This window comes from Anser brachyrhynchus, assembly GCF_964034855.1.
Source record: "Anser brachyrhynchus genome assembly, chromosome: 1".
Lineage (NCBI taxonomy): Eukaryota > Metazoa > Chordata > Aves > Anseriformes > Anatidae > Anser > Anser brachyrhynchus.
Window position 1 is genome coordinate 140049371 of NC_137694.1, and position 13627 is coordinate 140062997.

Consider the following 13627-nt stretch of genomic DNA (forward strand, 5'->3'; position numbering starts at 1 on the left):
TCCTCCCAGGTTCACAATAAGATTTCAAGTGTCTGAAAAAAGCAGTTAACAGCTCTGCAGTTGTGACAACACACAGGACGCAGAAAGCATTGGCTCAAATCCCCGTTCTACTTGATTCGATTCACAGACTTGACATTGTACCTCCCTAAGTCTCAGGTGAATAATTTAATCACCAGGCTACCACCCCTTCTGGAGCAAAGAGGTCTCCTTCAAGAGGTCTCTCCGTTTTGAAAAATAGGATATTTTTGACACAGTTTTTCTGATCCGTTCCTATATCATAACAACAAGAAAACAAAATCACAGCCTGACTCAGGATTAGAAACTGGATATTCACTACATTTCAGCTACAGCTCATCACTTTAAAATCAAGCCCCGTGTTGTTAAAACAGACCCTACCTTAGCAAAACCAAAAGTGACAGTTTTAACACCAGCCTGTACAGCATATTATTCTTTCTTTGATTAAGAGTGTGGCCTGGAAAATATCAGGCATTTCATGTGCTTTGCAAAAAAAAAAAAAAAAAAAAAAAAAGAAAGAAAATCAGTGCTGGGAGGAGGTTAGGGTAAGCTCTGACTCTGAAACAATTAGAGTCGTAGACCCTGGGGGCCTCGGGAATGGAGAAACCCCAGTAATGGAATTTGTTGGTTTCAAACAAGCACGTATTGTAACTACTGTTTTAGGGCCTAATCCAACTGCTGTCCATGTCAATGGAAAGACTCTTACTTATTCAGGAGTCAAGCTCTTCGTACTGCTTGTTATTCAATAATTCATTTCTTGTGTGCATTTTGTGGCACAGACCAGTTGACACGTCAGATATTTTACAGCTACAGCCTGGGCAATTACAGGCAGAGAAGCTTAAAATCCATATACTTTGATGGTGTTGAAATATACTCCTTTCTATCAAATGCCCATATTCTGTATCTCATCTGTTATAGGTACGCTTACATATGTGAATATACAGACCTGGACATCAATCCTATGATTAATAATAAAAATGAAAATAACCAGATGTTTATTTCTGAAAGTTCATGTTGACCCAAAGCATTCCACCCAGTAATTTATGATACAGCTAAACCTAAATATTTCTAGGAGGAAATATAATCTCCAGCCGCTGCAAGGCGTTTTAAGCCTCCCAGAATAGAAACTGTTACTCTAGAAACATTGCCTGAAAGTAGTTCTGGATAAAATTCCAATTTCCCCCCTTGTGAATTTTATTGTTTCCCATTTGTTCCCAGCAGTAGTGGGTGGCTCCGAGGCAGTAAACTCAAGGAGCATTCCCTGCTAGGTTCTGTATTTCCCACAAAAGTTTTCGATGTCTAAACCTACCTGAACATATAGATTACAATGAGGGATATACTTCCGGAATATATCCACCGGTCAAGAAGTTAAATATAACCATAGGAAAGAATAATCAGGATATAGCTTTATATCTGCCTACATCAATTATGAATTTTTTTTCTCTTGTTTAATTAAAAAAAATACTCCTTGAAGGTGCATGAAGTTACAGTTTTTTTCAAGAATGAATTAACAGACATCTACTTATTGCACAAGTATTACCACACAGATGATAACAGAACTTCAAAATCCAGGCAACATGGACACAGATGTACAGAAACTGTACAAAACCAATCCTAGTCATAGATCGCGAGGATTCTCTCCAAGAAAAATGCACAAAAAGAAAGGGAAGTTATCACTTCCTATAGATTATCCACCTCAGATCTACCAGGGCTGTGATCAGTATATGTCAGATATTTTTCTTTGCTATTTTGCATTTTAAATTTGAATCCATTTTTAAAAAGTATATTGTGTGGGTAACTGGCAATCATTAATAAACTTTATTTGTCATGTAAAGCAGCAGAGAATTAGACATTTTACCAATCTTGACCTATGTTATATAAAAAATGTTTGATGGCCCCCATGGAGAATTAACCTTCAATTTAAGACAAACTGACACGGGACCAAACAAGTGACATGGGGCTCAGCAAGATGAGTTGTTGTTTTTCTTTCATTTCATTGCTTCTTCTCCAAAGCAGAACCTTTCCTGTCAGGTATTGGAGTAATTTGCTAAGGAATTCAAAAAGGCAGATGTGTCTTCATGTTTCATCTAACTTTCCCACGTCTTCAAATGTGCTCTCAGGAAAATGGAAATACTCATTATATATTTTGAAATAACTTTTGCAGTGTCTTGTAAAGAAGAGGACTGAAGTACAGATATCCAAAATACACAGTACTGACCAGGGAAGTAAAGACAACAGTCAAATGGCTCAGTCCTGACCCTGTGGAATTAGATTGTTGCAAAATAATTATCTGGGCATTACATCTTCCTCAATTGTTTGTGTTTACTTTTCTCTTCAGAAAAGCATTCCCTCCACTCCACTAGCCAGTCAAGTTGCAAATCTCTGCCACAAAGTTAGCATTGTCTTTCCCTTACAATAACTGCCACATGAAGTCACAACCATTCTAAAAAAATGTGGAGAATGGATACTGCACATGTAAGTAAATACTACTATAAAATTCAACAAGTGTCTCTAAAACCAAGAGCCTCAGGGGCAGATTGATTTCAAAAGTTCTCTGAAAAGCCTTTGAGCAACTTCCCCAGCACTGAAGGTCAAGTGTCCCACGAACAGAGATACACAAAACACAACCTGTGGATGACACTGCAAGAACTTAACTTACACTAGTTTTTTGTCAGGCTTTAGCAGTTTATAGGAAAATTCACTGATGATTAACAGAAAGCTTAAGTTAGGAGGAAAGCACTTCCCATCTGTTCCAGTAGCTCCTTGAAAGGCAAATTCAATCCCTTCCCTATTGAAAGGAAAAAAAAAAAGAGAGAGAGAATTAAGTCATAAAACAGACAACTACCAAAAGCAATGACCATGGACAAAGTGATATTACATGGCACATACTTGTGTATCATGGCTACAGATTCTCTAGATTTCACCTGGTCCCAGCCAAACGTTAGCGAAAATCGACGAGCCAGTTCTTTCATGTTTGTGAAGGAAGCAGATGCCAAGTCCACACCAGTACTACCGTCTTGGCTTTCTGCACATGTCTGAAACAGCTGCAAAAGAAGTCCAAGATAAGCAACCACATGTAACCCTACAGGCAAACAAAGCTTCAGGAGGACAGAGAGACATGCGGACCCAGTAACAGCTTAAAAGACAGAAGTCTTACAAAAGTCATTGTAGTTAAGTCATGTTGTTGAAGTTAAGTCATGTTCTTCAAAAGCAACACAACTGCAACAAGCACTAGGAACTGACACAAAAGACAAGTGCTTAACAGATAGGCACGAACTGAAAAGAAAAAAAAAGATATGCATACAAAGAGAATCAATTCCTGAAGGTGATGGCCCCATCTCTTGTTGGGTCTTCTGAATCAAGCCCAAGAGGACTAATATGCCTGAGAGGTTTTCAGGGTATCAGAATGCAGATATAGCACACAGGTCTGGTAGCAGTACAGTCCAATTTCTGAGAGTGAGACTGGGTTAAAAGCAAGTCTCAAAACCAATCGCTATGTTTTGGGATTTTTTTTCCTAACAGAACATGGAGGTAGCTCCAACTTGTTAACTTTCAAGGTCAAGCAAAGACCAGAAAGGGCCTGTTGTCTATGTGATACACAAACACAAAGTCCTGACTATGTCAGCAGAATACATGTAGCCAAATGCTGCTTAGCCTCGTCTAAGCTCAGATTTCAGGGGCTGGTTCGCAGATCTAAGCCCCTGGCAATGGGTGTGAAATAAGCAAAGCTCATGTATCAGTACCCCCTGGGAGGAGCCTGCTCTGGGGCTTACAGCACGACTCGAGCTCGAAGCAGCTCCGGCCATGGGCAGAGCTGGCAGAAGCAGCTGCTAAAATAGCTGACTGGCCTCATCAGTCAGCAGCTGCAAAACCCTTCAAAAGGGCTGTGCCCCACTTTCTTCCACAAAAAAACACTGAAAGTACTGGGGCTTAGAGCTGGCCAGCCACAGGCACATTTCCTCACAGTTCCTCAAATTCAATAGGAATTGAGGTAGTCAGTAAAACATAGAATACTATCCTTATCCTTAAGGTTAAGAGACACCCACCATGTCCCAAGAGAGACTCTGTAATCTCAAAGATTACATCAATCCGAACACACTATGCCTTTGAAGATTAAAAAAAAACAAAAACAAAAAAAAAAAAACACCCTGTGCACAAAATTACATTTTAAAATAGGTGGAATGATCTGAAAGGAGTTTCATTAAGACATGCAAAAACACATATAAATAGAAAGCAAAGCCAAGGAACCAATTTCTTTCACAAGGCTTTTAAATTAATCTGAATAATTACGGAAAGGTAGGCAAAAGACTAATATGAAACACAGCTGTCATGAGAACCCCCATCCTCTCATTTTAATTATAACCTTACCTGCTGTAGACAGAGAATCAGTGCCCTGGCACTCTCAATTCTGTTATTGTGCCTCGTCCTGCTTAGAGTTTCTTTAATTATATCCCCAAAATCATTGTAAGCCTATTAACAGCAACGAATGAAAATTATCATTTCCCTTTCATAATGCTGGGAATACACAAAACACATGACTATGTTCATGTCACACAAGAAGTTTATAAAACACTCCCAGTATCAGTACACCCAAGCTAAAAAAAAACAAAATTGGACTTTTTATTTTATTTCATGTTTAAAGCAAAGGTATGCTCCCTTAAGAGTAACGTGAATGCTAAAGTTACTCTGAAATTGTTAAGTATTTATTATATCAAAAGAAAAATCCTCCTTAGAAGAAGAACAGAGAGTTTTACATATTCAACCAGTGCTTGCCCAATGAAGTGAAGATCAATATCCACATTCAGATATTTCCAGTGTCCTGTTAATTGACTCAAGGCAATTGCCCACTCTGTGCTGTTCTTAGCCCTCTTGACACACATTTCAGAGTGGCTGAGGCTCTAGCAGCTAAGCACAGGGACCCACATGAAATCTAGGCCATCTGAACATGAACTGTGGGAGCTTTATGAAATATGTTGACCACTTCAATGTGAGAATCTCTATAGTTAAAACACTCTTCCAGCCATAAACTACTTCTCCGTAATGGCTTCTTTGGAGAAGCGACGGAGCAGATGTTCAGACATATACCCTCTACTCAACTTTCAGTTACTTTGTCTGCAATGACACACCTGTGCAGAGCAAGGAGGAGAGACTGTTCCACTTTTGCTTGATTTTATAGCCCTTTTGTGATTATACGACGATTCTGAGCCATAAACCATTAACCACCACATCTTTCACAAACACTGGAGTCACTTTCAAACACTGAAATGCACTGACAGGCAAAGTGACGTTATATAAAACATTACCTTCACATAATGCTTATAGATCTCAGCAGCTGCAGTCGTCTCCACCACATTAAACACTATTAACTTGCAATATGCTGCAAGAAGACTCCGCTTTTTGTTCAAGTCGTCAAGTTTGCAGCTTTCGTCTTTTCTCTCCTCCTCTTTTGTCAGGTCTAGGGAAACAAAAGCATTGAAGCTTTGTTCTAGTACTTTATTCAAGGTATCTCAATTTTAATGACCAACTTTCATCTGAATAGCACAGACTCAGCTGTTCAGCCAACATGCTAAGCAACAGATGCTACACTCATCTCTGTGTGTCAGAAAACACAGGTTTCCATTTCCATTTCAAAGCTTTCAGCTGATGACAGTGAAAGTGAGTTGTTTGCACAGTCTTCTACTCTGATCTTCATAGGGATTACTCATTTCTACTAGGCAGAATTTCCTTGTGTAACACTGCTCACAACTATAGAACAGAACCAGATTGCAGAATAAAAGGCACAAACACGCAAAATGGAAGAGACCAGACGCACTGCAATCACGTTGTGTTTTGTGGGTTTGTTTTTTTGCGTTTTTTCTTTCTTTTCACACAGACAAGCACACCCACAGCATGAAAAAAATGACTTCTTTAGGGAAGGAACCTGCAACAGGTTGACAGGGATCCTTTGTGGGGAGGACTGAGAAATTGAAAGCATGGTACAGACCAGGTTTGAAACTGATCTCAGAAGGCCATCTAACCCAAAACAGGACAGACTTGATCAGTTTCAGGTACATAACGTAGCTAATACGCCCAATGCTGAACACAGAACTCCATGTGAACAGCTGAAGGACAAGAGTTCAACACAGTAATCTAGGATGGTGCTTGGTTTTTCAAAGCATGACACTTGAACTCAGCCTCAAACCACAACGAGCCAACAACCTATTTTCAAAACACTCCCAAAAGAAACCAGCCTTCACAATAACATCCTCAACTCGGCATCTGAATTTGTTTGAAAAAAGCAACACAGCAACAAGTACGTAGCTGTTTCCCACAAAAACTGCTCTGCATCCCCACATCAAAATCCACCAGTCCTTTACTCTGATGGCTTAGAAGAGTCCATGCATCAACAGAGTTGCACTGTAACACTGCAAGGCTTTCCACCAAGGTGGATGACACCACCTCTACCACCAAAGTCAGTCTGTCAAATACCTGTACGTTTCCACCCATGCCTGCATTACATCAGCCCTTTCTACCTGGGAGTACATTGGCAGTCGTTTCCTGTGATTGAGCCACAGTGGAGACAAAACACTGAATTTATATTCATCGAGCAACTTTGTAAAGGGGCCAAAAAAGGACTCGCCCCCTTTCCTGGTATGTTCAGTGCAGCCAGCAAATAACAGCAAAAATGGTAGAGTGTTTCTTCAGTGATGAAGATGTCTGACCTTTGCTTTCCTCTTTCTCCTCCACAAAAATATGTTCTTGGACAAACAAAAGCAGTTTTTCCTGAAGGGAAGTGCTGGGAAGGTAATCCAGAAGTCCTACTGCTTCTTCATTATTATTTGAATCTTGATGACTCAAAATCAGCAGCCAGTCACAGAGTATCACGAAGGCCTGTATCAAGCAAACAAAGCCAATGAAAGATCCAGAGACCACGTTACTTTTCATGCCAACTGCCATTTGCATCTCCATCAAACACCACAAGTCACAATCTGGTTTCTATCCTACTTCTTCCTCACAAGCTAAAGATTTCTGTTGGCTCCAGCCTGTGATAAAATGCCACAGCTGAGCCCTTCCAGAACCTATACTTTAGCATACGGTATATACAAGTACCATGCATGAACACCACCTAAAGATTTGTATTTCAAACTTCTCTGAAAAGGAAGATGAACTCTATTATGCCACAATACCTCTTTTTCAACTTGTGAATCTCCAGACAATGTCTCCAAATGTTTCATTTTTTAAGTGATATTCATAGCAAGGCATTAAAAAAGCAATGACAGTAACCAGTATACTGATCATTCTAATTAGAAAGCACAGTGACTATCAAGTGGCAAATCAAGTCATTCTGATTCAGGCTTTGATTCTGCATATGGACCCATGCAACACATACCTATGTTTGACTAAAGCACTAAGTTTTGTAGCATTTTAACTAACTTAACTTTAATTATGTTAAAATAAATAGCATTTACTTCTAATAAATAGTTGAGAATTGTTTATTTTAAAGAGTTATTTCTCTGCTAAGAGACAAAACATTGCAAAATCAGTAGAAGGAAATACTGGTATGAAAAGCAAGAAAGGCAACAAACCTTACAAAAACAAAAGAACACAAACCTTTTCTCTTACATCTTTTTCCTTATGGGTGAGGAAGTACATGCAAATCTCACTGAAACGCCTCAGCTCTCTTCGTAATGCCAGAAGAGCCCCCTAAAAACATATGTAAGGAAAGTGACAGGACTAAGATGTTAGGGTCTATCACCCAATAGAGAATTACAGAATAAACAATAGTTGCATCTTTTTCCACTGATACTATTCACTTAAGATGGCACAGCAGATGCCATTATGAAAGAAGCTGACATCTCAGAGTAGCAACAGCTACTCACATCTCACAGTAGCAATAGCTCACCAGCTATGAACAACTTTAAAAATATGTCTTGCTCTCAGGCACGATATCTACGATAGAAAGGTCAACCCATAGAAATACATACTTTTTCCCCCCACTCTGGTGCAGAAAGGTGACAAACAGTGGGACATGTGCGTCTTGCTGAGGCTAGCGGTGTTCAGCAAGTCACAAACTCTTTGGTTCTCCATCTGTAGGGTTAGCAGCTCCAATAGCATTTATTCCCTGATACAGCCCTCCAAGCAACTAGAAGGTCTGCTGAATTCACTTCAGCTTATCCTTATAAAACAGGGATAATAATTTCCACTTTAGAGACACGTGTAGAGTCACAAAAACTCTAGTCCATCGCACTTTATTTTCAACACACAACATGTGAATTGCCTTCTAGAGTTGCTCTTCTCTCCCCTTCTACTGATTCCAGAGGAAACCCAGTTTAACTACACTGCAAACTTTGGCACTCATAAGCTTAGACAAGTCTATTCGTTAACACAGTCTACTCGATTTGCCCAGAGCCAAATAAAAGACCTCCTGATCCTTCACTAGGTTCCATCTGTTGCACCGCACAGAGCAATCAACAGAAGAACACCCTTAGAGGAGGGCTGGATTTCATGCTACCCAACTGTATCTTTATAAGAAAGGGGATCCATCCCAGGGCATACTGAGAAGGAGCAGAGGGGGAGGTAAAACACTGCCTTAACACCATTAGAGGAGGAGGGGGAAAGAAACAGTCCCAGAGCTGCTGTCCAGCAAATGATCGTTTTTGCTCTCGGAACTTCTCTCTCTGCCAATATCCAGATTTGCTCCTGCAGAGTGGGCCGTAACACCGTGCTTCCAATCAAAATCTGCCCCCATATGAAAGGCCAAGTTCAAAAATGTGCTGCCCCATTATCAGTCAAGCTAACAGTGTCTGGACTGGAAGGCAGAACATATTAGAGCAGTGAGAGATGCAGACATCCACTCAGGAATGGAATGGGACGGGAATAGATAGTGAATCAGTCACCAAACGGGTAACCTCCCAGCTAACATTTCTCACACAAAACAAATGCCCATGTCAGCGCCCTATTCTGTACACACAGGAGCACCAGAGGAAAGGGACGGAATGACAGAAACAGCAACACTCGGTGTAGTCAGGATTCACCATGAAGAGAAACTGCAAAGGTATAGATTCACATGTGAATCAAAGCATAAAAGAGTTTTCCTCTCTGGTATCTTGAATTAGAATATCTTCTGAAGTATCTGGCAGAGTTTGGCACTATGTAAAACCAATTAGGAAAGTAAGTAGTCAGCTGATGAAAAAATTACACAGAAAGTTTGAAGAAAGTGGGATGTCACAGAATCTATAAGTAAAATAAGAACATAAGAATAAAACAAAGCAACAGGACTTCCTGGAGTTTTCCTTGAATATTATTTGTTGCTTAAAGCAAGAGAACAAACTGTCTGGCAGTGGAACAAGTTCCTTATCTCCATCAAGCATGAAGAATTCACTGCACATGTTTTGTAGTAAAAATAGAGGTGAACTGTTGTTCCCTTATTCTCTTGCATACTGGAAAGGCATAAACACTTAAAAAAAAAAATAAAAACGTCCCAGCTCAGTTTGGTTTCCTCAAGAAAATACACAAATTGTCTTCTTGAGAAAGCTTGTTTTCTTCTGGCTATCTGAGAATAGAAAAGCATCTTGAACTTCTAGAAGCACAACCCCTGGGTTTCAAAATGATGTGGAATGGCCAACCTTGGAAGAATTTTCTGCAGCTGCAGCTACTTGCCACAGGAGAGAAAAATAGGTGCACTGGAGAGCTGGCAGGATCATCTGCAAATAAAAACACATGTCCTTTATTTACATGAAAGGCTTGACAGCAAAAAGCCTGGCATGCTGCTTGCACAGCCATTTCTACACTGTAAAGAATTTAAGTCTTCAAAATAAACACAGTAGGTTTACACATAAGTAAACATTGCCTGCTGAGAAACTTCATTACTAAGGTGCTACTTCTGCGTAACTCTGACATCCTGATGCGTTCAATGGAACTTAACTGGGTAATACAAGGGGTATTCACAGAGGCTAACTTTAGCTGAGCTTAGGATTTCTCTGCTGTCTTTGGTGAAAGGCTGACTCCTCCAGAGGGCAGTTCAGAATAGAAGCCAAACCTTCATTCTCTGATGCTACAAGTAAAGGAGTCTACCCACAGGCTGCAGACTTTCCCTCTTTGGCTAAATTTCACCTTTTTACAAATAACCCCAAATTCTCCTGAAAACACAGCCTGACTAACTGCTCAAGTACTTAAAATACCATGATATACCTCTACCTTGGCACAGCCAAAGTTTGAGTTGAGACAACAAACTATCCTTGTCAAGTGTCAATTTGCAAGCAACAGGTCCAAAATATTTCAATTTCTGGTTACAAGGAAACCATGCTCCTCACAGTCCCAACAATTTCTATGCACTCAGAGCGAGATTTTGCAACCAGTGGGAAGTACTGAGCATAAGAAAAGACTATTCAAGTTGTCAGATGATTACCCTATCGTAGCTTTGGAAAATCTCCAAATTAATGAATACATGGCTATAATCCATTGATTCTAAATAACATTATACCAAAACCTCAGTTTCCCAGATTGACAAATGGAAACAACATCTTCCTGCCTCATACAACACTCATATATTAGATTATTTAATATTTGCTATTTCTCCTGCTTTCAATGTTAAGTATCAACAACTCACCAGAACGGACAAACTCCCATGTTCCATTTCAAACACCAGCAACCGTAAAGTCTTGTGATACAGATTCCACTTGGTGAGATCATGGGCACTGCAAGTGGGGAAAAAAAAAAAAAGTCTAAGCAACACACTAAGCAAGAAATGAAATCTCACCTGATCAAGTAGGTTAAATTAATCCTGTTTTTGCCTTCCTCTGATGTACAGCAGTAACTTTAAACAACTAATAATTAATTCTAAAGGGGAGGGGAGAAATACAGTCTGCATTCCTGCCACAAAACTGCAGTGTCTGTGAGGAGAGGAGAAGGAAGTTTGACCTCTGTACATTTTCCTATACAATCTATTCACATTCTCTAAGTGCCCAAAAACGTCTAAAGAAAAATTCCCCTATATACATTTTAAAAGAGTACTTTGAATATTATCAAGTGTTGCAACTCAACGTTAAGTTTCTCTTTGCATGAACAGAGCAGCTCTAGTATGTAGGATAAGCAAAAGACACATTGAACAGAAGGCCATTTCCCCAACCCTCTACTATCTCACATGGTAATTTACTTGGTGAACAATCCCTGGAGAACCAAGCTTTTGGAAAAATCCATGTTTTAGCAGAAGAAGATCAAGTAAATTAAAACAAACAAAGCAGATAACACCTGCTGGGAAAAAATCTGCACTCATTACACCCTCTTCAGACTGACTATCAGTGTTGACCATAAAGCAGTGCAACAGGATGCAGCGAGGAGGGAGGCACCGTAACAACGTAGCTGAGAGGATCTCCACATCCACTCTGACATCCCAACTCTATTATACACACTTCTTAGCCCCACTAGGGCTGATTCTCCAACCTCAGTAAGTCAAAAAAAAAAATCCATACCCAAGAGTACAGCTCTATTCAGGAGAAACTAAGCCTTGCAACATCTCTCATAGGAATCATTTCCATTCTCTTGTGAAATTCTTACTAAACCCAACAAGCAGGAGCAATTGTCACTTGGCATCTGTTAAGGCAACACTAAAGAATGTGGGAAAGTAAATCAGCAGTATGTAAATAAACATCTCACTTGTGAAAAGCTGCTAATCTTCTCAAAGCAGCATACATCCGGGAAATTTCTCCTGCATCCGTACAAAATCCTTCTTCCTAAATTACGCAGGTTTAGGAAAGAGAAAGGAATTAGCCAGCACGGGGCAAAGTAATCGCTACGTTCTCTTCCCACCCAACCCACAGACTTGAATTACTCTCCTCCAGCCCTCGCCCCTTCACACATGCTACTTATGCATTCCCCTACAGTAAACAGAAAACAACATGTTGACTGCACAGAAATTTTCTATCAGTGCCCCTGTCACTACTAAATCCCCAGCAGCCACCCTGTACTACAGCACTGCTAACACAGAGTAAAACTAGCAATTAGGCTACCACAAAAGTGCTAAACCTCACACAGTTGCTAGGTATCTCTGGAAAGCTAACCATTCACATGGTGCTGACTCTCCGGGCTTCCAGCTGCCAGATCACATTCAAAGATAGCTAAAAATATATTAAAATACTTTCCCATAGATGCAATTGCTGCAGTTTCCACAAGGATGCTACGTGATTATGGGAGATGGTATATACAACCAGGAATTAGAAGGGAGGGGCTGCAGGAGAAAATCTCTTTATTTAGATATGGATTACTCTATGAAGGAGTTGAAGAATCCCTGGTCTAGCACTTATCTTGTTTCTCATAAGTGCACATTCTCCCATATTGACATAGATATCTATTTAAGACCAACAAAATAAATCCAATCTGAGGTTAGGGGATTTTTTGGCTTGACACATTTTACAATATCCCAGTGTCCAATAAAAACCTGCCAGCGTTTACTCTCATACCATGGCATGACACCTGTTCATGACGGCACGGTTGATCAGATCAGCTGCGGGCTTCTGTTGTTCAGTTCAGCCAGCAAGCTATTCATATCACCACCAGCTGTTTCTGCTTTTTAGAACTAATGAAAAACTTTGAGGAAGACCCTACAGTCCTCCTTCAAGTCATCATTTCAAAGACCCCAAAGCTATGCAGTCTGCATTACAGACTCTTGTTTTGTTGTGTGTTTTTTTTCCTAGAAATATGCAGCCAAAGTCACACTATAAAAGGCGTACAGTCAAATATGGTGAACTACAGAACCAAAGCAGTAACCAGTATTTAGGGAACAATCTCATCACCTACAGATCCACGGTCTTTCTTTCACATAGTATCTTTGGCATAGTGATACTACAACAGTGGAACCCGTGTCCAGAATATTCAGAAGACAGAAAATGCCCCTTTGCTGCTGTGGACTACCTCATTTATTATTTTCACCACTCTATTCCTGCCAAAACACATCTAAATCATTAAAATGTAAACCGTCAGTCATTTCAGAGGAGCAAACCCAATCTTGAAAGCTCTGCTCCCCTCAAGCAGAGAAACAGCAGGCGAAAAATTGTTCCATATCATATCCCCTTTAATTTTTTCTCTTCTGTTTTCATATGGAAACAGTCTGTTTATCTCCACAATGAGTCACACTCACCTTTTGCCAGAAGCCATCTAGTAGCTGGTTAAGCTGTCCCGTCAACTCATCTATCAGTTGAGTTCGGGCACGATCCACCTGATTGTAGATGGCAATTTCTTCACTGCAGAGGATATAGTAAGTCCTGGAGGATGCCTCAAGGACAGACATGTCAGAGTGTTTGACCACAATGTCTTTTACCTCTCTCAGCAAAGCATCCAAATGCTGCAAGTGATAAAAGGGGTATTACAGGTAAAATGTATGCAAATCCACTTAGGCTTCAGACACATTTCACTTGGACCATGTATCTCTGTAGGTCATACAACCAGTATGAAATAACTGTCGGTCTAAGGAGCAGAGGGGCAGGGCTAGTGGATACAGCTTTTTTTCTGGCTTTATGGCTCTTTTTCATTATTGTCTCTGAATCTTTGTGAAAAATGAAGCAACTGTTTTAAGTTTCACTTCAGTAATACACCTTTGGCACTACTACTACTATAAAAAATAAAGAAAATGGTAGGG

At 40.0% G+C, this 13627-nt stretch overlaps 1 protein-coding gene across 1 annotated transcript in view; it reads right to left on the reverse strand.

The window, feature by feature from the left end:
* The window catches only part of LOC308187746 (cohesin subunit SA-2-like), a 61141-nt gene that overhangs the window by 6007 nt on the left and 41507 nt on the right, over nt 1-13627 (reverse strand). Inside the window, exons 19-28 of the mRNA XM_080575987.1 lie at nt 13130-13333; nt 11650-11726; nt 10604-10691; nt 9621-9698; nt 7606-7698; nt 6717-6885; nt 5319-5470; nt 4384-4485; nt 2905-3059; nt 2675-2803 (exon numbers count right to left, since the gene is read on the reverse strand). Coding sequence (XP_080432113.1) covers nt 2675-2803; nt 2905-3059; nt 4384-4485; nt 5319-5470; nt 6717-6885; nt 7606-7698; nt 9621-9698; nt 10604-10691; nt 11650-11726; nt 13130-13333 — 1247 coding nt within the window. The remainder of the gene's footprint in view (nt 1-2674; nt 2804-2904; nt 3060-4383; nt 4486-5318; nt 5471-6716; nt 6886-7605; nt 7699-9620; nt 9699-10603; nt 10692-11649; nt 11727-13129; nt 13334-13627) is intronic.